Genomic DNA, 26,389 nt, shown 5'->3' with positions numbered 1-26,389 from the left:
CCATACTCATAAACGGCATGTGCAATGCTAATGCTGGGAGACTCGAACATGCCAAGAGACTCTTTAGTACCTCGCCTGGGAAAGGGTGTCAACCTAATGTTGTGGCGTTTAACACGCTCATAAATGGAACGTGTAGGGGAGGTCATGTAAACAAGGCCCATAAGTTGCTCCAAGAAATGAAAAGGAAACGATGTTCCCCAGATGGTGCCACTTACGATATTTTAATCAGGGCGGCTCTTAAGAATAACGAATTGCTTGGTGCCCTAGAGCTTGTTTGTGAAATGCGTGACGACGACTTCTCCTTAGATTCCTCGACAATGGAATTGCTCTTGGATGATAGGTTAGATCCGAACATCTTAAAAACCATACAAGATATTATATAGGTTCCTTTCTCTACTTTATAGGTCTCCATTGCAATTATAATATGTTTGAAGTCATGGTAAATCTACCAGAAAGCATTAGTTGTAACATCTGCTTTTTTGTCAATGAAGAGTGTTAAAAATATCAAAGCTTAGTCCTTACCAATCATCGTGTCTTTCGTGCCTAATCTTATTTAAGGCAAAAAAAGAAGAACAAACTCAGTTGCAAGCTCTTTCCGATTAAGTCATTTATGAGGCTTTTTACAATTTTCTTTTTCCATTTCCAGTTGAATGTGGCAAAGAACATTGAATTTTTTAAAATCATGTTAAATCTTTTAGAGGCTTATTTTGGACTCTCATTGTTCTTTCATTTATTCCAAAACGGAGGGAGCGTGAAACTGCAGATTGTTCTTCGAGCTTGACATTTAACATTGATGGCTTCTGGTGTTTTTTCCATTTCGCTCAATGCTGTGATGTTACATACTATTTTTAGAGCTGGACAGTGAAAATAACTGCTCCTCTAATTAGGTTGAACTATGATTTTGGTCAACAGTCTTCCAGGTTGATCGCATAGATGGAGACACCTCTGATTCCATGGGTTGTCGTGTCCTATGAGGCCCGGACCCGACGAATAAACCTCGTGAAAAAAAATGAAGTAGAAAAAATAATCCAAGTTAGAAATTATGTCAGTATTTAGTGCGTAAATTGCATGGGAAATCCCTTAATTTGTTTCTTGTTAATTGGGAGGCACTGAAAGAAACTTAATTTATTAATCTCTTCTATCTTCTTCTATAAGTTGATGATTATCTGAGACTTGCACATGGTCATCCAAACTCTGATCTTGTTCTCTCGAAATTTTGCTTTAAAGGCAGCTGACATCTTGGAGTATGTGGTAAATGAGCGAAGAGATGATTTCTTTCCGCAATATACTTTTCCATCTATCTTTTTCTATGTTAATTCGTAGTAGTACGTTATCATATAAAAAGAAATTGAAAAATAAATATTCTGCGTGCCCTGGATTTTGATAAGCAAAATTTTTCAGCTTGCTCCTACCACGACGGTTCGATTGGTAAATTGGAACTTATTATGGACTAAATATTCAACGAGTGTTATGAATGGATATTTATGGGATATATGATAAGTGGTGGTATCCAAACCTCATATAAATTCATGGTTATTATTTTATTTTTTCCAAGTTAGGGGAGACTTACACGATGCGCTCTTTTTTTGCTGTTCTTGGACATACTAGACTTAGCGTACAGGTGCGCATACTGGCGTGGACGCGCATACGCATAATCTGGTCTCTGATATCATATTGAATTTTCATTGGACTTATACGAGCTTGAACTCATTTCCATTTAAAATGTCAAACTGATAAGTTGGGATATTCAAATCTCATATAAATTCATTATTATTTTTTAAATTTTTTCCATATGGGATTATAATTCCCAACACTTACACATTTCATTTTGCTTATATTTTAGTTTAGTTGGACAAAAGAAGCCAACCAAGTAGGACAAACGAACCCCATTTAGCACAATCACACCCATCGAGGGTTAATTACCTAAAAATGCAAAAAACAAAATTCACATTTTATCAAGCAACACTAGGTGAGGCTAGGAAAATACAATAGGATTAATAACTTAGGACTTGAAGAAGCCGATTCCATGCTCTTTAGCGAGCTTCAACGCCATCCTTCGGCAAATGCTCAAGCACGAGCTCCACATCGTCATCTTAGGCCCTAGACTGTTAATACTACTGATTCCTTAGAATTATCTTGGATTGCATCTGAGCAACCTATTTCTGATATACAGGATCCTTATAAGAGACAAGCACTGTGCATACTTAGGTCATTTGCTAGTATTGAAGAACTACTTTGCAATTCTAAATCCCTAGCCCAAAATGAAAGAGTTTAGAAGATCATGTTGAGAGACAATGTATTGGAAATGTTCTGTTATTCCAAGCTGATCCGATTACAGAGCGGAGCTTCCATTATGTAGGCAAAGCTCGAGTAAGACGACAACAAGATATTTTGATTTGGTCGACAAGTATGGCCGACACCTATGGCCTGTATAAAGACTAAGGCTTTCTTTTACAAGACTGACATGATATAATGGTCGACAATTATTACATGACAGCCTAATAAAACTTTAACAGCTGGTGAAGATAAGATGGAATCTCCGCTATTTTCAAAACGGCTCATGAGATGGTGACATGTTGGGATCAAAGTTGTTGTCAGAAGAGGACCACCACGATTTCTTCCATGGCCACTGCTCTTCAGGAATCACGTGTAGGTTCTCTTCTGTCACGTTCCTTCACCAGTCTTCTTCAAACATTGTCAGTTGAGGTCAGTTGATAGGGTCCTGCAGATCATTATTGCGAGAGCTGGGTCCTGCTTGGTCTTCAACAAAGACTGGTGGTTGAGTCATTGTGTCAGCTGGTGGGTTCAAGTCTAGCTGCATGAAAGCTTTCGGGTCTAGGGAGTTTGGATCTTGGGAATCCAATGGAGGGACTGGGTTGTCCCTATTACATTCTTCAAGGGCACGTTGGATCGTGAGTCTGGTTAAGAGATAATCTCTTGGATAGTCTCTGGGGGACTTGGACGGTAGAAGGTGGCAAGATGACCCAAGGAATTACTCTATTCTTTTCACAGATCATCCTCTGAAATTCTCGGTATTGGCCTTCGAGATCTAGGATATCTGCGCTGAAGTCCTTCATACCTCAAAGGAGTAGGGTCGTTAAAACCCTGTAGGTTCTCCCTGTGCTCGGGGTATTCTTCCACGTCTAGAAACCATACTCCAAGGCTATTTAAACAGATTAATGGTGTGTCTATGCAGCTCAGGATGAGAGGACACTCTTCTGGCTTCTTGCTCAAGAAGCTCTTTCCAATAAAAGATGGACTTAAACCATTCTAAGAACTTGATAAAATGAGTATTCGGGTTCCTATCTTCAGAAAGATAGCTAAGCATCTCCCTGTTAGGGAGGTTGCAATTGAGGAAGTTAAGCATCAATTCGGAATTGAATCCCGATGGTATAGCTGTGGCATAAATACCAAAACAATCATTTCATGTCTTTGTGATATAGGAAGCTGCACAAATGCTTGAACGGGTGGATGAACGGGTATTGAAGATGCATCCCGTAAGTTGGAGAATGAGACCTTCGTGATACCGAAAGATCTTGTACTGGTATTCCCCAATGAGCTTATTAGCCTTAACAAGGAATGCTTTCATTCTGATTAATTCTAAGACTTCAAGGGGAATATCACCCCTAAGCCTTCTATGCGATCCTAGTCTCCAATGTGCACCTGTGGCTTAGTTTTGGGCCCATAGAGTTGTGAACATGCAGATGACAGGCAAAACTTGCAGTGATTGCCCAATTTGTACATGTTCCTTCCTTGACAGAAAATCAACAAGAATGTTATGCTTTCCCTCAATGTGCTTGACCTCAAAATCAAACCTAGAGAACCATTCAGCCCATCTAAAAAGTTGAGGATGAGGCACTTGCTTTTGCTTGAACTGGATCATCTTTGGGAAAGAAGACATATCAATTTCGATTGTGAATTTATGTCCGATCAGATGACACTCAAACTTTTTTATTTCATTTATAACCACTAGAATTTCCTTGAACGTGGAATGATAGTGTTGTTCAGACGGTTTGAACATTCTGCTCCTATATCCACAGATGTGGCGTTTACTATGAAGTTCTTCTATCAAGACTGCACCCCAATACTCATCACTTGTGTCTGTCTGGAGTATTATTTTTCCTGTAGAAAGAATCTAGATATGAGGTATAAGATGAATCTCAACCTTGAGCTCCTTTATGGCCTTAGTTTGGGATGGCCTCGATGCTGAGGTGTCCTTCTTTAGCATCTTTTCAAGCGGGTGAGTGAGTCGGACAATCTTGGGAATGAAGTCGTTGAGATATTTCACTGTTTAACTGTTGGATTTATTTCTTAGTAAGTGAATCTTCATGATATTTTATTAGCTCTTGGGCCACATGAGGCCCTAGTTGGTACTGGCCGTCTGCAAGCTTCATTCCAAGGAATTGGATTTTCTGTTGACCAATAACCATCTTCTTTTCGGAGAGCATGATACCATATCTAGATACTTACTCTGAGAACTGTTGGAGCAAGTGGACATGGGCCTCTTCAGTTGGGCTAAACAGAAGAATGTTGTCAATATATACGAGGGCCTGATCCATAATAGGATTGAAAATAAGACACATGGCCTTTTGAAATAGCGATGGAGTTATCTTTAGCCCAAAAGGTATGACCTTCCACTGGAAATGGGCATTAGGAATATAGAACCCGGTTTTGGCTCTGTCTTCAAGGTGAATTCCGACTTGTCAAAACCCAGCTTTCAAGTCAAACTTCGAGAATACCTTAGCTTGGGACAGACTGGTGAATAGGGCTTGCTTGTTGTCATCTTGGAGGAAATGGTTGAGGGGCTGGTAGTTGATAACCAACCTCAGCTTGCCTCGGATTTGCTATGATATTTTATTAACGTAAAAGTTCTCACATGCCCACGGTGAACTGGAAGTAATCCCACCCCATTTTGCAGTTTATCCTCAACCACGGTGGCTCTGACAAGAATCAGATCCTTCTCCATTTCCTCGGTCACCCCATCTACAAGTGGACTGCGATCAGCAGATGCTACGTCCCCTGAGTTCTTGCTGAAAGTTCTGTATTCTTCCTCATCAAGGTCTAGATGAGCAAGTAAGAGGGTCCTCAGTCGTGCTTCTGCATAGGCCTAAAAATGTTCCCGTGGTATCCTCTTCTAACTCCCCACCACTTCTAGAAAGCCTTTCAAACATCACACAACAAAGTAATGAATGCTTCACAATCACAGACATCCTCCTTCTTGACATGTTGAATTCTTGGACATTTAAAAGCTGATAGATCCTGCAAAGTGAAATTTTTACATCATCACTATGCAGCTTTTCAGAATTTTAGAGTTCATTCAGAATGGAGATGACCGGTTTTCCTAAACACGAAATCTTGTAAGGAGGTACACCAATAATACTAATGATCAATAACAGAAAGAGGAAATAGGCTGAATAAATAAATAAATGAGCATCATCGATGAAATACTTACATTCAATTTGAAATGTTAAGATAAAAACTCGAACATGAGTTCTCTCTCGCTGCAATTACGAAAGCAGCTTCACCTGCTGACTCCAGCTTCATACAATACTTTCCTAGTTCGGGAATGGCTGTGGGACTAAGTGCCTGTAAATAGAGGAATTTCGGAATCACGTCCAAGTGTTTCTTCTTCACCCATTTGGCACTCTCGATTTCTCATCATTAAAATCGTAGCCCTTATCGGGCGATGATTTAGCCTCATCCGAATGCTCAGTGGGTTTGTATCCATAAGACTGACTTTGCTTCAGAACCCTCCTCAACCTCTGTGACTGCAAGCCCATAGGCAGTCCACGATAGAACACTTAACGGACCCCATAGAAATGCACGTTAAAGTTCCTAACCCGTTTGGTTTCGCAATCAAATTTTTAAAATTTTAACTCTAACTTTAACTATACTCACTACACAACAAAAATCAACACCACAATTATTACTTTTTTCTTTTTCTTCAATTTTTTTAACCATTCAATTCAATTTTTAATATTAAATTCTCTCAACTATCAATTACTTTTTCCATAATTCAACAATACAATCATTACAACCCAATTAAAATCAAAACTAAATTCTACTTAATTCTAAAATCAAACACACCAAAATTCCCGTCTTATCATCAAGTACTTTATCGACCAATCAAGTGTCCTAAGAAAGTGAATGAGTTTGCTTTCCGGAAAATAACCGGGCATCCCAGATTATTTTATCGTATCGGCAATTTTTCCTGCTTGCACAACAGTGTCAGTTATGCGTCCATTTGTTGAGTTGGAAGTTTTGAAACCATCAACCTGTAATCTGTAAATGTGAAAGGCTCTGCATCTATGTACTGGAAATTTTTGCAGCTCATTATCATGTGATTTCTCCTTGAATTTCCAACCTGTTTTGTTCCTCTCTAATCTATGATCCCGATTCCGAACATCAAATCTGGGGAAATCTCATCGTTATTTGAATCGAGGAGATTTCCTGATCCTGCTTTCTGCCTAGCTTTGCTTAGTAAATGACATGGACGTCTTACCAATGGTTAGGTTTGAGCTAAAAGGATCCAGAATTGTTAGGTAAAAGGTGCAGTTGGCAGTGCTACTTCAAACCCATCCTTTTCCCCTTCATTTCCCTTAATGTTCTCCGTTTGGAGCATCCTACAATAAGCTCGAGATAAATTCAGGTCCAAGCACGTCATCGCTGACAGACCCATCAGTCAATAATTCCATTAGTAGGTGTTGTCACACGCTATACAAATTAGAACATATTTGATTATGCAAGAAGGGAAGAGTCGGAAAGTAGAGACCCTGCAAATCTAGAGGGATATCTCATACAAGTTCAAGCATTTCATGTTTTGAGCAAAATGAGGTTACACATTGGCACCGGTATCATATCAATTCCAAGCACCGACCTCTAGTTGAGATGATACGAATCATATCCCGATTGATATGAACTCATTCATAAAGCCAAATGTTGCCGAATCACCAGCCATAATAGATAAATAGGGCAAGGTGGGATGGAGCAGCTCTTTCTCATGAATTGAGGATCCCTTGTCCATCACCCATCATTGTAGACTTTTTAGACAAAATGTTGCTATCAGTATGAGCGTTACATTTCTCCCTCCAAAACACACCAATTATTTTTAATGAACCTTTCAAACCCCTCCATCCTGTCATTCCTACCTCTATATAATATGCCATACAAAAATCTTCTGCATAGCCCTCCCATATCAATAAAAATGGCTCGCTGTCCTTGGCTCCAGGTCTTGATTTATATCGCGTGTTCGCTAGCAATCGCACATGCGCAAGGTCCGGCTGCCTCACCCTCCAATCCACCTCCTGCTTCTGTAACGCCCTCCTCCTCTGTGCAGCCGCCGGTAAGTACAACACCACCTCCCTTAGCTGCAACTACACCTCCACCTGCAGCAGCTACACCTCCACCTGCAGCAACCACGCCTCCACCAGCAGTAACTCCTGTATCACTTCCGCCTCCTAAATCTGCACCGGTGGCGACTCCATCGGCTCTGCCACCCCAGACTCCACCACCACTGCCACCCCCGAGCCCTCCCGTCTCGGCCCCAGTGCAACCGCCGGCATTGCCCCCATCGCCAGTAGCTTCACCGCCACCACTGCCACCAGCACCAGCCTTGCCTCCACCACAGGTGTCTCCAGCACCAGCCCCGGCAAAGCCGACACCGGCGCCTGCACCGGCTAAGGAAGCGCCGGCACCTTCACCACTAATGGCACCACCAGCACCTGCACCAGCACCAACACCACCACCAATCTCGGCCCCGACACCCGTTCAAGGGCCAGCACCAGGACCAGCACCCCACAAGCACAAAAAGAGAAAGCACAAACACAAAAGACATCACCATGCACCTGCCCCAGCGCCGACCCTCCCGAAAAGCCCCCCAGCCCCTCCAACAGCAGTGCAAGACAAAGAGGATACAGCCCCAGCACCCTCCCCAGACATGGTAATATAAGTAACATGCCATTATTAGTATAAACATACTTTTGGTTATATATTATGTCATGGAAAGATCACCCATCTTTTACACGCTGTCACTTGTTTTTACAGAGTGGTGGAATTGCTGTATACCTACAAGTAAGAAGGTCCGAGATGTGGATGAGGGTTGCACTTACTTCTGCTGTTCTTCTAGCTTTCAGAAGCTGCATTTTCTGATATGATGTATTTGAATGCCATGAGCCACTTCCATACTTTACGAAGAGGGTAATCTATAGCAAATATGAAGTGGAGGCAAAGAATTACGGATATGGAAGAGAATAAAACGAAAAAGATAGACCACCAGGCTTAAACATTTTGTATTCTTTGAAAATTCTTGGAAGAATGGAAACGTTCTATTTTCTTCTTCTTCTAATTTGAACATATCTTGATCTGTTTCTGACTTTATATTAGTCTTTTCTTGCAAGTCATACTCCACGATCAGGCCAGGATTGTCGATTAACCTATGATGCCAAAGACAACTTGCACATTGATCAGGAACAATACCAGTAATTTATCCAGTACAAGACAATTTTGTTAGTCAAAATTATACACGAGATTCTAATAAAATCAAGAGAAATTAGGTGCGAGCAAGAGACTTTGAACTTAATCAATCTAATCCCTAATCACAGGCATCTCTTTTCTTAAAATTTAAGAAGGCAGTTACTTGCCTTAGAATGGAAATCACAGCAGTGTCTGAGTGACTGCTCATTGGCTTGAATGAGAATATGCATCCTACCAATGACATGACATTTAAAGTCACATACAAAGCTTTTCATAGAAAATTCTTGGTCTAGATATATTTCGACACAGTGATTGATCATAATCCACAAAACATACCCATTTTCTGGGGAATATCGTCAAAGAAATTCAAGACAAGAACAAATCCAACAACATTCAGCAAGAAAACACAATTATATCAGCAAAACATAAAAATTTTACCTGCACTAGCAAATTGGTCCACAAGTTGTTCGTGATCTTTCACCACATTCATTAAGCGTAAAATCAATCTTCTTCTTCTCAGGAGCTTCAAGTCAATAGCTGCGCCCTGCAAATAAGACATGCATTATCATGTTGCCACACAGAATTTGAGCTTTCGCTTTTATATGTGGAAAATACAGGACTCCACCAAAACAGGATGTTCCACAAAAGAAGCCACAATGATTCTCGATAAAGTTATCCGGATTGGATCGTAAAAGCCTAGAAACATCCGACGAGAGAGGATAACATTAGGAAAAAGCTAATAAGCTGAAAGCTGGTTTTTGTAAAAAGAAAACATGTATCTTAAAAAGAGCATTGTAAAAGGTAGTTGAGTCTGCTTTGGAAGCTGTCATTTTCTACACAAGTAAACAAACAGAAACCTGATCTTGTTTAAGAAGCAAACCGATTGATGCAAGCCAAACCGTATAGCAGCACAACCGAACAGAACTTAACAGATTCTATTGAATACCAAGTCTGTATGCACTGCAGCAGCTTCCTGATCATTCAACAATGCGGGAACTGCCGGACTCCAATGTCACGACTTTCCCTCTCCACCTAAAGTCGGAAAGCAACCCCCCTACGAAATGAACAAGGAATCCGTAAAAATTGGTGCAAACCAGAAACCAAATTGAGGGAATGATATTAAGAACAAAGAAAATGAGACCTTTAAAGTGGGTTAGCTCTAAGTCATGAGCCCAACTTGGAGAAGCCGATGCTGCGCTTCGTGTTGATAGAAGATTTGGGCTTGAAGAAGGAAGGACAAGATGGATTGGGTCTGTGAGAGACTACCGACCCTCGTTAGATGCTTATTCAGCAGCCAAAAATGTTAATAATAAAATTGTATTTTGACAACACTAAGATCCAGAAAGCAAGAACATTCGATAGGACTGACAATCTTATATGAATGTCTACGTCTAATCAAACTCCAATTTACCACTAACTATATTCAAGCAGTCACAGCAGGGGTACGGTCCCCGTAATTCAATCTACCACCAACTATACTGCTCAGTGAAGGCTCACACACATAAATGAAAAATCCACCATAGTAACTCTCAAGAACTCAGTCCCCTCGAGACTCGCTCGCACCAATCATCGATATACAACGAAAACTACACCTGAAGAGGAACGGCCCGCCTCCACATACATGACATCCTATACATAAACTATAAAATGCAGCAGCTCAAGGTGATCAATTAAGAATTGAATTGAAAGGAACATCCAGTACATGGAAAAACACAACATAGCGGCGGCGAGAGCATCGAGAGAAGCGGGTGGATTGACAACCGCTGTCCGAGAATCACCGCCCCTGCCTTCAACCAACACCTGCCTCAGAGCCCAAACTGGATAACCCCAATTCATTTCAATGTACAGGCAGAGCATAGCAGGGAAAAGTATTGATTCGAGAGGGTTGATCCTCAAGATCGTCTGCTCTGCAGAAGCAGAAGCATTGTTTGCGAGAGAGGAGAGGAGGGGAGGGGAGGGGAGAGGAGCCCTGTACGCTGCTCCAATTCATTTCACATTCAAACTACAGGGAATAAATATATATAGCAGGGGAAAGGGTTAATTGACGTTGCTTGGTTTTTAGGTTGTTTTAAGCCTTTTAGGTTATTTCAGTTTCATTGATCTTTAGTTTTAATTTTAATATAATACCTTTTTTTTTATTTGTACCTTTAAGGAAGCATAATTTTGGCTTCGTTCTTTTCGGCCCTGTAACTTTGTGCGTAATTTGGCAGGATTAACTCGAGTAATATGCTCGAATATGATTCTCCAGGGGTGGTTTTTTTTTTTTTCGAGTTAGGAGACCAACAAATCGAACGGGACGTGAATCCGGGCTGAATGAGAAAGTTAATGGACTGACAATAGTTGCTAGGGTTGACTGTGGTCAACATCGCCATGGCCATGAACATGACTGCGGTCAAAGGCAGAGCTTGCAAATTGCTATAAGATTTTCCTATTATTGGAGAAAATCTTGTATGTAACAAAGGTATCACATGACACTGTATATATTTATATTTAGTATGCTATTGAGTTTGACATCACAGATATTATAATGGGTGAAAATTATAACTTATATGTCTATATCTATATCTATATTTATGTGAAAGCGGGATACGAGTTGGGTCCTGCCAGAGACCTCAGAATGTTCTATTTCTAAATGAAATTTTTTCATTTTTTAAGTTTTTAATTTCTAAATTATTTTTGAAAATACCATAAAATCTTTTGTATACTACACAATATGTTCAATTAATTTTCAATTATAAAATCTTCTAAAATTATAGAAAAAATCTTTGCATAGTATGGCGATCTCTTATTGAAACCTATACGTAATATATGTATTATAGTACAATATATATCTAAATATATTTATATATTAATTATATATATAACATATGTATTATGCTTTCTTTTTTTTTTTTTGCCAAGATCGTTAAGTATATCTTACTTATCTATGTCTACATGGCGTCCTTAAATCTTATAATGCATACATCATATAATACGTTATATAAATATAATATAGATTACATCATATATAATATAATTTATTTGTACCAAAATCATATTTGATTTTAAAAAATAAACCGGATTATATTTTATCTAGATTTTGTATAATATATTATCAATGGGAAACATAGCCCACATAAATGGTGTCCAATTTAGCTCTAAAAAGATTATGTCCACGAGCAAGTTCTCAAAAAGTTCGTTTAGCACTACACGAGTGAGTTGTTCAATTATTGTTGTTTTAATTTTTAGCTTTTTGTTGTTTCATTTCTAATTCTCAATTTCAAAAGTGCAAAAATATTGAAAAAAAATCTTAACTTTTTTTCTCAATTATATGTTCTACCTATATTGCCTATGAATTTTACACGCTTCGAGAGGAAAATTTAGCTTCGAGACGCAATATTTACTTGACAAGATTGATGAGGTAAAGTTATTCATCAATTTAACTACTTCCCGAGTACTTATTTCTTATGAATTAATTAAACTCTTTGAATACATTACAGCAATTAGAATGATGGTCAGGGAAGTAGGGAAGATATAATCAGCATAAATAATAAAGACATTAAGAAGAGGAAGCTCCGTGGAATGGATGCTGCATATGTAGTAGGATTACGATGGATATTATTTTTTTAACTACATTATGATTAGAAACTTTGTAATTTATTATTGTCTTCAAGTTATTTATTATATTTTATTTAAGAAGAATAGATTTTAGCTGTATAATTCGTACTGAACTCATGAATACAATGCAAAAGTTACTAAATACCTTTTTTTACTTTGAATTAAATTTAATGCTATTTTAGTTACAAAAATTGAGTTCAATAGTGACAGCAAAATAATGATATTAACATATAGTTCCATAAATGTACAGTATCATATTGTAAATTGCTAGAAAGGGGAAAAAGTTAGCCATGCCTTAAAAAAACAATTGGATGCAACAGTAGTATCTCCTTGAAACCTAGATGATACAAATAAATTGTGAAAAAAGTTTTTTCTTTGTATAAGAGGTAGACGGTGACCCACACGTAGATTAGGTTAAGACATAGATATAGATATAATATCTTAAAATAAAGATATAGATTAAATTATCTTAAGATATTGAAATCACCCACAAATTCTTATTGATAATAAGAAAACAAAACGATAAAAAATTTAAGATATTTGAACAAAATATTTCTTAAAGATGATGATATTAAGATCAAATGACATGAAAGAATTAAATAATCCTTCACTATCTAATTGGTGGACATATTCACAATATAATTGGTGGGTGTATTCACTATATAATTGGCGGGGCATACGCTGCAATAAGCAAAGGCTCCAGCCAGTCATGGACAAATACATGATAGAAAGCAGGAGGACCATATTGGTCAATCGGCCCCATAGAAAGCATACTAATTTACTCACTCACTAATTTGCTCAGATACTAATTTGAACCGGTGATTTTTTCAATATATTTTTGGCTTTTATTATCTAAGAAATATTTAATAATCTTGAAGTTTAATTTTTTATTTATGATGAAAGTTATTATTTTATCCCTATATACAAAATAATAATATTAAAGTATATATACACTAAAATAATAAAGATTAATATACAAAGAAGTTTAAAACATGCATATAATGTTTAATATTATAAAATTGTAAAAAAAATAATCACGTTCTATCCCGTGCAGCGCACTAACTCCACGACTAGTATATATGAAAGCAAAGACAATGTTGGTCTACTCATATGGTCTTAGAACACTCAATTTCCGAATGAAATTTTTTCGATTTCTTTAGTTTCTAAATACTTTTTATAGATTTTTTGTGATACATTATAGATAGCACAGCCTGAGGCGTTCAATCAACTGTACAACCTAAGACATTCAGCCAATTTAAGTGCTTTAGGTCATCGAATTTCTTGACCAGCACTAAGGTATTCTCTTAATTTAGCTTTGAAAAAGTTTCTTGCCGATTTTTTTTTTTTTTTTGCTTTTGCCAGATCTAATGAGATTAGTGACATGAGTTCAAACCTTTTTTTTCAAACCTTTTTTTATTTAAATCTTAATTATAAGTCTTAATTGTAGGTTTACATGTACTCATTTGTTATTTTTATTTTTATTTTTGAGGATGTCTTATAATTTATTTATGTAGTAATTTGTCTGTAATGACCTAACCCGAGTATTTCCTTCTCGCGGTATCCTTTTCAGGTTGATCTCTAATTCTACACATGACAAAATATTTCTATTAAGCAATCCAATTTCTCTTTCAAATTCTTATTCATCATCTCTTTTCAAACTGGCGGAACTATCCTGTGTAACACACGATCTCCACGACTAGTATATATAATAACAAAGTTCCCAGTCGAATTTTCACGCCGCCGCATATTCAAAAATATAAAACGGAGTTCTCTCACGTTGTCACGTCATTATTTATATATTAAGGAAATTTAGATATTCTTTTATCAAGAAAATATCCTCATATAGATATTTTAATTAAATATATTTATAATATATGTTCTCATTTAATTATATAGTAGAATATAGGGATTATATCCACATATAATCCATCGGAATATATAAACACTATATATAAGGCAAGAATATAATATATACATTGGCCAATATATAATTTATATATGACGAAATATAGCCCAATAGTGGCATTATAAGTTGCAAGCCATATACAAATATAGAGATGTCGTTTGTATTATACCAATATATTTATAGATTATATGCTGACAGATTTACATTGAAAATCATACTTTTATTGGAAAGTGGTAGATATCATCTAATAAGTTGCAAGCCATATACAAATATATAGATGTCGTTTGTATTATACCAATATATTTATAGATTACATGCTGACAGATTTACATTGAAAATCATACTTTTATTGGAAAGCGGTAGATATCATCTAATATTTAAATAAAATTATTAGTAGCCTAATTGGCATATGAAATTCTTATATAAGTACCCACTGTTAAATTTTTAACATCACTGGCCTTTTTATTTCATTCATACTCCTCCAACACCGTAATTTTTTCTTCACTCATATTTATGTATGTTCCTCCTCTTTTTCCTTGGATCTTAGTTTGATTTATTGTTATACTCATTAGAAATTATTCTATTTTACCCGCCTTTTTATATTTTGTTAGATGTAGTTAATTACTTTGCCGAAATAATTTGTATGCATTCGATATGAAGGATTTGTTTTAATTTAGATATGTATAACACAATTCATCTGATTTCTAATAAGTCATATTTATGCATTACCTATATAACTATCTGACAAGATTAATTTGGTAACTAAAAGTTGTTTGATTTTTACCCGCGCAATGAGCGACTATTAAACTAGTTTGGCTTAATTTGCGATTTCCACTGATGGTGTTCTTTTTCTTCTCCGGTGAAAATGAGATCGGAACCGAGGTTTTCTTTTCTTTTTCTTTTCCGGTGAATAGAACGGAACTAAAGGTTAATTGAATAATGAAATACGAAATATCAACTGCTATTACTTATTAATGCAGGAGTACTAGTAGCCTATTACTTTCTCTCTCCGATTTTACCCTTCTAACAGCTAAGCATATCTCATGGATTGAAGTCGGTGTAAGTCCACCATCGAGGCTCCTGTTACAGCAAGATAAGATTGACAGTAGTGGCAACAATAACAATTGTATGGCATAAGCTGCAATCCAAGTTTCAGTATCTAGCGTAGGCTCTCCATGTAGCGATTCATTTAGTCACCCTGGTCAAGCTAGAATTCATGAAATATAGATGCACGTATATACATCCGACCAAACCAATCGTAAAGTTCTATTGTCAGGTATGAAACAGGCATTAAATTTATAGGAAACAAACTTTCCTAGAACTACTTTCACACGGGTTCAAACAATAGTATAAACTTAATAACACAAGGGCAAGGAAAGGCATCATAGCAATAGTCACATTCAAAAAAACAGCCACAACGCCACCTGAAATGCTCTTGTAAATCCATTTTGATAAGCTCAAAGCAGATCGATTCCCCCATAGATCAGAGAGCATTTCAAGAAAGCAAGGCCAGAAATATGATCGTAGATAGAAAACCATAAAAGACATAACTCTTCATTATGCGAACAGAGTCCGATGTATAACAAACCTTTCCTAACACAGTTTTCCAGCACTACTCTCATAGCTCACCCATAAAGAAACAATAAGAAGCACAGCTGAAAAAGCAAAAATTAATGGACAAAACCTGAACTTACAGCTCTCAGAGCGATAGCATTGCCTTAATACCTACCCCTGCGCCCGAAAGACTGAACAGGCATTGCCTGTGGCTCAATCTCAACGAGCCCGGGAATGTTATCCTTCATCCCGAGGGCAGCAAGCATCTCAAGGGTCTCCTTGTCGACCTTGATCTCGTCGGTCCTGATGGCAGACTCGTCGGGGACGAAGTCCATTCTCCTCTCGCGCTCCTCCTCCTGGAGCTTCAGGGAGATCCCTCGGACCGGGCCCTTCTGGATCCTCTTCATAAGGTGGGTGGAGAAGCCCGCAATCTTGTTGCGGAGCCGCTTGGAGGGGATGATTGCGACCTCCTCCAAGATCTTCTTGTTGGTGTGGAAGTCGAGGGTCATCTTGGAGTAGTACCTCTCGATGACCTGTCTAGAGGACTTCTTCACGGTCTTGGTGCGAACACGTCCCATCTCCGGCTCTTAAGTCGTTCCTGACACATTAGTATTGGTAAAGAGATCAGCTATACAAAGACATACCCATCCACCAACATAGTCAGAACCGAGTTAACTAAGAGGATTTCCAACTATTATGGCCAAATGCGGGAAACATTTCAAGGAGAAGTCAACGAAAATAAAAAATAACGGACTTTTACGGATCACAGCTCAAAACGAGAAACAACATCGATTGATCATTGCATTGAACCCAAAAATTTCAAATAAAGGGGCGAAACAAAGCTGAAACAACAGGAAATGCTGCAATCAAGCCACAACATTAATCGATAATACAGCAGATATACAAGAGAGCCCCGGCCCGACAACTAAACACGCACAAACACAAGCATATGTATACAGGTGAAAATACAGGGACATAGGATGTCAAAATGGAACAAAGGTTAAAGCAAATATATATATTTATATATATATAACGCAACACTATTACTGCATTGAACCCTGATGTCTCAACGAAAGGACACCCAAAAAACCTCTACTCCTATCCTACCACTGCCTGGCTTGGAATACACAGCAATTCAAACGAAATGCTGCACGCAATTGAAGAGGCAGGGCATTCGTTCGGGTGTTCTACTGCTAGGGCTACACGGGAACCAAATAGAGTACAAAGATGAAGAGAAGGAAGGGAGAGTAGTCACCAAGAGATGGATCTGCCGGCAGTGCCGAGAGAATTGCGAGCGAGCTGCAAGAGACGGCTGCCGATGCTAGGGATGGAGTGGGGAGACGACGCTAGGGCAAGCAAGCAACCGCTGTATTAATCATTTGGGGAAGAAAACGCACAGGGGAATTAGGTTTGGAAGGACTTGTGCCTGTTGGCTGCGTCAGATGGGCTTCCGAGGAAGCCCATTTGCAATTTAAGGCCCATCTTAATTTAACAATTATTATCTATTTGGTTCGGATATCAAGTGCTGCCGGGCTCAATTTTTCATTCTAATTTGTGACCCCGTCTCTGTCCCTTACTAGACTCATGGGTCTCCTGCGATCCATCATGTATTGCACAATTATTTGTCATGGCATCCATTTAACCCTTTCACAAAATGATTAAGTATAGGAAACAACGTTGTGCCAGTTCTAGAATTTATTTTATTCGTCATTAAAAGTTTCTCTTATTGATGGAGAGAAAATTTAATATTTTCCGAGAAGAGTTTTTTTTTATTTTAGGAAATTTTAGTTACAATTTTTAAATATAATAATCCAATATACTAATTTCTTTAAGGAAAAAACTGAATCAAGAATTGAGAGAAATTTAAAAAAAAATGAATCAAAGTGAAGTTCCTACGTTTTGCACAATATTTTTTTATAATTTTTTATGCCTTTAAAATAGATATTCAACCTAAGTAATAAAGGAACAAATATAATTGCAAAATTGAATAATACAAAAATGCTATTGATATTTTTAGACAAAGTATAATATTTGTTAATAAAAAAAACTTTTAAACATTTGACGTTCGTTTGCAAATTTTAATATAATAATTAAATATACTAATTTCTTAAGAAAATATAATTTAACAAAAAAACGAGAGAATTTAAAAGATAGTTAAATGGAAATTCCTGCATTTGCACCTCTTTTTATAATTATATATGCTTTTTAAATAGATCATAAACCTAAGCAATACATGAGCTAAAAACATATTTGCGACAATAAAATCATTTAAAAAATAATGCTTTAGAATATATATTGTGGATGTTTTATCTTTTTGGAACGTAATTAGCACTTTTTTTTAATCCCATAAACATTATTATTTTTTAAGAAAATATTTCTAATCTTATTTGCAATTTTTAATATTATTTTAATGTATCAAAATTTCTAAATAAAAAATAAAAAAAATGTAGAATAGTCAAAATGGAGCTCTTTACGTGTTGCGGGAAATTTTTATATTTTTTTATATAAATGAGATTTGAACATGGTACACAAGATATGTTATGGTTGTAGGGTTACCCTTTATCATTTCCGAAAGGAAACCATTTTGCTCGTGTTCGGGATTTTGTTAAATCATTTTGCAAGTCCCCAAACATTCCAAAAGAACCATTTTGCACATGGAATGTTCAATTCTTGGTTCAACTTTTCTGAGATAATCATTTTTTGCGTGATCAAAATTTCTCCTAAATAATTCTCCTGCCATTTTTTTTAGCCAAAATTAGGTTTCTATAATCGTCCTTTTTTAATGGTTTTCACTATTTCATGAACAATTACTAAATAAGAGTCTTTTGTAAATCGAGACGGGTTGGACTCTATAGTCTTGTCGGTCAGGCTTTACCCTTAATTAAAGCTTTCTCCCACGCTACGTGCAACTAATAAATTAAGCAAAATCATATTAAATATTTTCAATTTAAAAAAATCAAAATGAAATGAAAAAGATAATTAAAAAGAATTGAAGGTTGGGGTGGAGGTAATGCAAGAGGAAGAGAGGGAGAGGGGAATGTAGGAGACATGGCGCAATGAGGAGAAGGTTGTGAAAATTGATGAATAGATGCTTTTAAGGTTTTATCCTTATATCTAACAATTTTCTTAAATATAATTAGAATTGTTGAGGGCAATTTAGTAAATTACAGTTAAAATAACTATCTACCATTGTTATTAGAACTAGAACGAACCGATCGATTTGACCGGTCGAATAGGAAACCGGCACTTTGACCGGTCTGATTCTACCCGTGGACCCAAAGTGTATGAATGAACTTATAAACCAAAGAATCGGGAGGTTTTCAAGGAAACTCACATGAACTAGCCGATTTTATGAGTTATCTTTATTCTTTAAAAATTGTCAAAATAGCCATGGTTGGAGAATGAATTGAACATTAGACCTCCAAGTTATTACTTCACCCACTAATCCACTGAGCTATCAACTTTTTGTTGTGCAATTTTTACCTTTCATTTGTGATTTATCAGAGTGACCTTACTAAATGTTTATTCATAATCATATTTTAATTGTTTTTCTTAGTAATATTGTAATTATTGCATATTTATCAAACTATAATTATTTTGATTGGTAGTATTATTATTTATTTAATTTTTAATTAAACGTGCAGTCCGATCTATCGAATCCCCAGTTGAATCCATAAACCTGTGAACCCATACCGGTTTGATATCCGGTCCTATTCTGATAACACTATCAATAGTATCAAAAATTTCCATTATGTATATAGTAGTGATTTCTAGGAGAATGCTTAGATGCCTTCCTTCAAGTGTGCAACTTTCTTCATTCCGTTTAAGGAGTTGCACCATTTCATTTAAGGAGTAAATCCAGTTCAATTGTACTTCTACCGCTCTTGAGTCTCGATTCTCGATGGATCGAGATTGCTACATCAGTTATCACACCATGAGGCCCTAGCCGATATCCAATTACATCATTGGCTGGCAGTTCGCCAGTCATAGCTTTAACCCCAAATCAAAAAAAGGCACCTAATATTACATCATTTATATTTGATGAAAGGTCAGTTAGATCCTTCAAGATTTAATGCCATTTCGCCTATAACCTAACTGATTGTATGGAGACCCAACTGACGTGACTGAGAACTTACTAATGTACTTAAGGACCTAATTGATATAACGCATTGTCTCAATGACTAAATTGATGTATAGAAAGACTTAATTAATGTAACGCATACTTGTTTGATACTTCGAAATGTAAGGAACCATATTGATGTAAGAAAAAAAAATCAAGGACCTGATTGATGTAACTTACCAATCTCAAGGACCAAATTGCCTATTTAACTCATTAGAAAACAATTACCAGGCTTATACTTATGGTTTTCAACTTCTCATTGGATGCGAGTAGACTGATCTAATCAATGTTTCATGCAAAATACGGATGCTTGTATAAACATCCAATCAAAACAATCGTAAAGTTGTATTATCAAGGATTGAACATTGGAGAATCTATACGAAAAAACTTTCTCAACCTGTTATTGTACATTGTTCAAACCGATTCAGTAATTCACTTTTGGACGGGTTTAAACAAAGAGTATAAATATTCGAGTACAAAGGACAAGGAAAGGAGTCGAACTAACACTTGCTGTCAATGAAAGTCTCAACGCCCCTTGAAATGCTCGGTAAATCCATAAAACCAATCGATTCCCTCATCAGTAAATCAGACCCATTTCAAGGAAGAAAGGGCAAATATGATCATACACACAGAAAACGATAAAACCGAACTTTTTCATTAACCAATCGATAATGATATATAACAAGCCTTCCTCAATCATAGTTTTTCCACATTAGTCTCATAGCTCATCCATTAAGAAACAACAAAAAGCACCTACGAGAAACAAAAGTTCACCGACAAAAACTGAAGTTACTGCTCTCAGAGTGACAGCAACAGCATTGTCTTAATACCTACCCCTGCGCCCGAAAGACTGAACTGGCATAGCCTGTGGCTCAATCTCAATGAGACCGGGAATGTTATCCTTCATCCCGAGGGCAGCAAGCATCTCAAGGGTCTCCTTGTCGACCTTGATCTCGTCGGTCCTGATGGCGGACTCGTCGGGGACGAAGTCCATTCTCCTCTCGCGCTCCTCCTCCTGGAGCTTCAGGGAGATCCCTCGGACCGGGCCCTTCTGGATCCTCTTCATAAGGTGGGTGGAAAAGCCCGCAATCTTGTTGCGGAGCCGCTTGGAGGGGATGATTGCGACCTCCTCCAAGATCTTCTTGTTGGTGTGGAAGTCGAGGGTCATCTTGGAGTAGTACCTCTCGATGACCTGTCGAGAGGACTTCTTCACGGTCTTAGTGCGAACGCGTCCCATCTCCGGCTCTTAAGTCGTTCCTGACACATTAGTAGTCGTAAAGAGATTAGCGATACAAAGACATACCCATCCACCAACATAGTCAGAACCGAGTTAACTAAGAGGATTCCCAACTATTATGGCCAAATGTGGGAAACATTTCAAAGAGAAAGTCCAAAAAATAAAAAAAAAGAACGGACTTTTACGGATCACAGCTCAAACCGAGAAACAACATCAATCGATTATTGCATGGAACCCAAAAATTTCAAATACCGGGGCGCGAAACAAAGCTGAAACAACAGGAAATGCTGCAATCAAGCCACAACATTAATCGATTCAAATACAATATACAAGAGAGCCCCGCCCCGACAACTAAACACGCACAAACACAAACATATGTATACAGGTGAAAATACAGAGACATAGGATGTCAAAATCCGGTTAAAGCAATATATCTATCTATCTATATATATATATAACGCAACAAACCCAAAAAACCTCTACTCCTATCCTACCACCGCCTGGCTTGGAATACACAGCGTTTCAAACGAAAAGCTGCACGTAATTGAAGAGGCAGGGCATTCTTTCGGGTGTTCTACTGGTAGAGCTACACGGGAACCAAATAGAGTACAAAGATGAAGAGAAGGAAGGGAGAGTAGGCACCAAGATATGGATCTGCCGGCAGTGCCGAGAGATTGCGAGCGAGCTGCAAGCGACGGCGGCCGGTGTGAGGTATAGAGTGCGGAGACGACGCTAGGGCAGCCAAGCAACCGCTGTATTAATCATCTGGGGAAGAAGACGGACACGGGAGTTAGGTTTGGAAGGAGTTGGGCCTACTGGCTGCATCAGATGGGCTTCCGAGGAAGCCCATTTGCAATTTAAGGCCCATCTCAATTTAACAATTATTATCTCTTTGGTTCGGATATCAAGTGCTGCCGGGTTCAATTTTTCATGCTAATTTGTGACCCCTTCTCTATCCGTTACTAGACTTATGGATCTCCTACCAACTGGCGACCCGTCATGTGTTGCACAATTATTTGTGATGGCATCGGTTTAACCTTTTCACAAAATGATTAAGTATAGGAAACCGCGTTGTGCCAGTTCAAGAAATTATTTTATTCATTATTAAAAGTTTCTCTAATTGTTGGAGAGAAAATTTAATATCTTTCGCGAATAGTTTTTTTATTATTTTGGGAATTTTTAGTTACAATTTTTAAATATAATAATGTTATATACTAATTTCTTTAAGAAAAAAACTAAATCAATAATTGAGAGAAATTAAAAAACCTGAATCAGAGTGAAGTTCCTACGATTTGCATGATATTTTTTTATATATAATTTGTATATATGTTTAGAATAGACATTCAAGGAACAAATATAATCGCCAAATTGAATAATACAAAAATGCTATTGAAATTTTTAGACAATGTATAATATTTGTTAACAAAGAAACTTTTATTTTTCAAGAAAACATTTAACGTTCATTCGCAAATTTCAATATAATAATTAAATTAGGAGTGTAAACGAGCTGAGTTATTCACGAACAGTTCAGACTCAAGTTGATGAAAGCTCAAATTTGACTCGCTCTTATAAAGTTCAAGCTCGGCTCGAGCTCGCATGTTAAAAAAGTCGAGCCAAGCTTAATCGTATTCGACTCATGAAACTCGCGAACCTAAAGGAGCTTTATATATATATATATATATACTCTTGTAAGTTATATATATATATATATAATGAGTTATTACAATATTTCAATCCAAACACATGCCTAATCCAAGCACATGCGAGCTCGAGCTCACAAGTCTATACAAGCTTGAGGTTACAAGCCTATACGAGCTCGAGCTCATGAGCCTTATACGAGTGGAGCTCTGTAACGTGACAAGCCTATACGAGTCAAGCTGAGCTTTCATTAAATACAAGATGAGCCCAAGCTCGAAGAGTTAGGCTCGTGCGAAATAGAGATGGAGCCCAAACTTGTAAACTAATAAATGAGCCAAGCTTGAGCCTAGTATATTCATGTTCGGCTCAGCTCATTTACACCCCTAAATTAAATGTACTAATTCCTTAAGAAAAAGTAATTAAACAAAAAATCGAGAGAATTTATAAGATAGTTAAATGGAGTCCTTACATTTGCATCTCATTTTATAATTTTTATCATATGTCTTTGAAATAGACCATAAACCTAAGCAATACATAAGCTGAAAACATAATCGCGACAATAAAATCATTTAAAAATAATGTTGTAAAACATATATTGTGGATGTTTTAATTTTTTGGAACATATTTAGCACTTTTTTTAATCCCAAAAACATTGTTATTTTTCAAGAAAATATTTCTAATCTTCACTTGCAATTTTTAATATTATAATAATGTCTCATGATTTCTTACTAAAAAAATAAAAATATAGAATAGTCAAAATGGAGCTCATATGTGTTGTGGAATCTTTTTATATTTTTTATATAAAAAAGTTGAGATTTGAAGATGGTACACAATATAGGTTATAGTTGTAGGATTGCCCTTCGTAATTTCCTATAAAAGAAACCATTTCGCTGGTGACTGGTATTCAAGATTTTGTTAAATCATTTTGCAAGTCCAGCTTCGTTTGGTTTTCAAAATCAAAATTTTATTCAACTCAATTCATCTTGACTTTTCCCTCCATTCAACAATACAATCATTACATTTTTATATTTTTTTAATTTAATAATAATTTCTCCCACATACTTTTTTCTAATCATTTTATAACTGATAGTTTAATAATAAATTTCTCATATGCTTTTACATCTATATATACATATAAATTTTTAGATAACAAATTTTTCATCTTCTTTCATATTTATATATACATACATATGTATTATTACACATCAATATATTTATCAACGTTTGTAGCCAATTATTAAAATTAAGTGGAGTTATCCAACTCGAAAACCAAACACAAGCACCATTCCAAAAGAATCATTTTGCACATGGAATGATCCCATTCTTGTTTCAGCTTTTCTGGGAGAACCTATTTTTGGTGTGATCCAAATTTCTCCTAATTAATTCTCCTGTCATCGTTTCTAGTCAAATTCAGGTTTCCATTATCATCCTTTTTAACGGTTTTCGCTGGTTTATGAACACTTCCTAAATGAGAATCTTTTGTAAATGGAGATGGGTTGGACTCAGTAGTCCTGTCGTCCTCATGCTTTACCCTTAATTAAAGCTTTCTCCCGCACTGGGTACAACTAATAAATTAAGCAAAATCATATTAAAAATTTTCAATCTAAAAAAATATCAAAATGAAATGAAAAAGAGAATTAAAAGGACTTGAAGGTTGGGGTGGAGGAAATGCAAGAGGAAAAGAGAGGGAGAGGGGAATGTAAGACACGTGGAGTAATGAGGAGAAAGTTGTGAAAATTGATGAATAGATATTTTTACAGTTTTATCCTTATATCTAACAATTATTTTATATATAATTAGAAATGTTGAGGGCAATTTAGCAAAATCACAGTTAACAAAACTATCAGGAATATCAAAATTTTCCATTATATATAGTAGTGATTTCTCCCATTATATATATAGTAGCGATTTCGGGGTTAATGCTCAAATACCTTCCTTCAAGCGTGGTACTTTCTCCATTCCGTTTAAGGAGTTGCACCATTTCATTTAAGGAGTAAATCCAGTTCAATTGTACTTCTACCACTCTTGCGTCTCGACTCTCGATGGATCAGGACTGCTGCATCAATTGTCACACCATGAGGTCCTAGTCGATATCCAATTATATCACTGGCATCCACCAATCATAGCTCTGAATCAGACACCAGCATTGGAGGGGCACTTGGAGATCTCGTCCTGCTGGCCACAAGTCACACAGTATCAACTTTAGTTCCATACGCGTCTTCGTGTCATAACTGGATGTATTAACATGTCCATCTCTTGACTTGTCTTATGTCTATTATAACCAAGTAATCACTCGCTCAACGTTAGATTCGCTTTGTGATAAAAAAGAAAAGGAAAAAAAAACCATTAAAGACTCGCTTGTTGAACATGTAAGATATGCATATTTGGTCATGACAAGTATGAGCAAGCTGAACATCAAATTGAATTCAGAACCTTGATTGAGCCATCAAATGAAACTAGGACCGTGCAATCTCCTTCAAAAAGCCAAATATGGATAAAAACCATCAACTTCCTCTGAATTGGGATAAAAGTGACTGTACGCACCCGAATTTTAATCTCGTTGGGGTTCGCATGCGCATGCTTACGCAACGCGGCTTGGAAGTGTCCATCTTTCAGGGAATGCGCAACGGACGCACGTGAGAAGGAGTCGCCACCTGCCATTTTACGACCCGAAGGTCAAAGGTCAGTAAGTTACCCGGGTCTAGGGGTATGCAGTACACCTAATTGCTAAGGCATTGGTAGTACGAAAACCGGAAATTCCGAATTCGGGGGCTCTATTACGTGCGGATCTATATCTCGCACGCCCTTTCGGTACTCTAATTTGCTAGGCTTGCTGTTTATTATTTATTTACCGCGTTTAGGTTGCACTCGATTCGCCCGTTTTGATATCGTAAATTCGATGAAATGATCACTTCAGGCCAAGGCCTCGAAAGAAAAGTAGGCTTGCATCTCGAGGAATCGGTTCACTATCTTCGCGTTACAGTTCGTAGAACTGTGCTGGTCGATTCCCTGCACGAACCGAGACCACGAGTGTTCGAGCTTACTCATCTCTTGGTAACAATAGACCGACTTGACCGGTTCGACACTCGGACCTCTCGCTCGCCGATTAGGGATCCTTACAAATGAATAAATAAATGTACAAACGAAATCCTCGCAACGTACACTCGAATAATTACAAAGTACAACTGAATAAAGTAAATGGATCCCGATCGATTTGCATTGGGCCAATATTCCGCTCCGGCTCACGGTGAGATATTTGAGTGACCGACAAATAAATTAAAGCAACGCGGGTTCAAGAAGCCAGGGGTCGGGTCCGACCGGACCAATGGGCGACACAAGAATCAATCGATTCTCAAGATAACTGTTGGACCGTTCGAGCTCCCGGGTGATGTCTAATCACGATTCATACACCCGATCCGAGTCATCTTCCACATAGACATTACTCGGAGTAGAGTGGTGACTCGAGGCTAGACCTCATTCCGCACTCGGGTTGCGCGCGCTCGGTGTATATGGGGGAGTTGGAGCCCGTGGTCGATGATTTGGGGTGTTGGACCCAGTGATAAGCGTAACCTATGGGTTCGGGTTCGAACCGCGACAAATCAGCAAGCAATAATAGAAAATAGAGAAAAAAAATGATAGAAACAGATGAAAACAAACAAAAACTGATAAATACAGACTATACAGACAAGTCCTATATTAAGCCGAATTTACGTGATTTAATAAGTTATTAACCGGCGTTATTTGGAAAACAATTTATCTACCCTAGGTAAGCAAATGGATGTACTAGTATGCAATTCTAGGCCAACTATGTGCATGGGTTTGTTTTAAGACTTTATTCTATTAGTGACACACTGCGGTTTCACTG

General features: G+C 37.3%; 2 protein-coding genes and 1 long non-coding RNA gene across 5 annotated transcripts; 1 reads left to right on the top strand and 2 right to left on the bottom strand.

Annotated features, from left to right (window-relative positions):
- The first annotated feature begins 6,939 nt into the window (after positions 1 to 6,939).
- LOC116211800 (lysine-rich arabinogalactan protein 19) lies at positions 6,940 to 8,352 on the top strand. Its single transcript, XM_031546313.1, has 2 exons — positions 6,940 to 7,939; positions 8,044 to 8,352. The coding sequence occupies exons 1-2, from the start codon at positions 7,112 to 7,114 to the stop codon at positions 8,146 to 8,148; spliced, it is 933 nt and encodes a 310-aa protein (XP_031402173.1). The 5' UTR covers positions 6,940 to 7,111; the 3' UTR covers positions 8,149 to 8,352.
- LOC116211801 lies at positions 7,812 to 10,534 on the bottom strand. 3 transcript variants are annotated; one of them, XR_004157753.1, is made up of 5 exons: positions 10,175 to 10,483; positions 9,614 to 9,724; positions 9,419 to 9,526; positions 8,911 to 9,016; positions 7,812 to 8,201 (listed from the first exon to the last, which is right to left on the bottom strand). It is a non-coding gene; the product is annotated as an uncharacterized LOC116211801 (long non-coding RNA). The 3 variants fall into 3 exon arrangements; XR_004157752.1 differs by lacking the exon at positions 7,812 to 8,201 and adding an exon at positions 8,634 to 8,703 and having other exon boundaries at positions 9,614 to 9,734; positions 10,175 to 10,534; XR_004157751.1 differs by lacking the exon at positions 7,812 to 8,201 and adding an exon at positions 8,634 to 8,703 and having other exon boundaries at positions 10,175 to 10,482.
- A 4,965-nt stretch (positions 10,535 to 15,499) lies between these two features.
- Positions 15,500 to 20,906, bottom strand: LOC116212174. The gene is made up of 2 exons (XM_031546745.1): positions 20,476 to 20,906; positions 15,500 to 16,113 (listed from the first exon to the last, which is right to left on the bottom strand). The coding sequence occupies exons 1-2, from the start codon at positions 20,884 to 20,886 to the stop codon at positions 15,694 to 15,696; spliced, it is 831 nt and encodes a 276-aa protein (XP_031402605.1). The 5' UTR covers positions 20,887 to 20,906; the 3' UTR covers positions 15,500 to 15,693.
- Positions 20,907 to 26,389: the final 5,483 nt, after the last annotated feature.

The sequence above is a fragment of the Punica granatum genome, chromosome 6 (genome assembly GCF_007655135.1).
Source record: "Punica granatum isolate Tunisia-2019 chromosome 6, ASM765513v2, whole genome shotgun sequence".
Classification (NCBI taxonomy): Eukaryota; Viridiplantae; Streptophyta; class Magnoliopsida; order Myrtales; family Lythraceae; genus Punica; species Punica granatum.
This window is presented reverse-complemented; position numbering and strand designations above follow the sequence as displayed.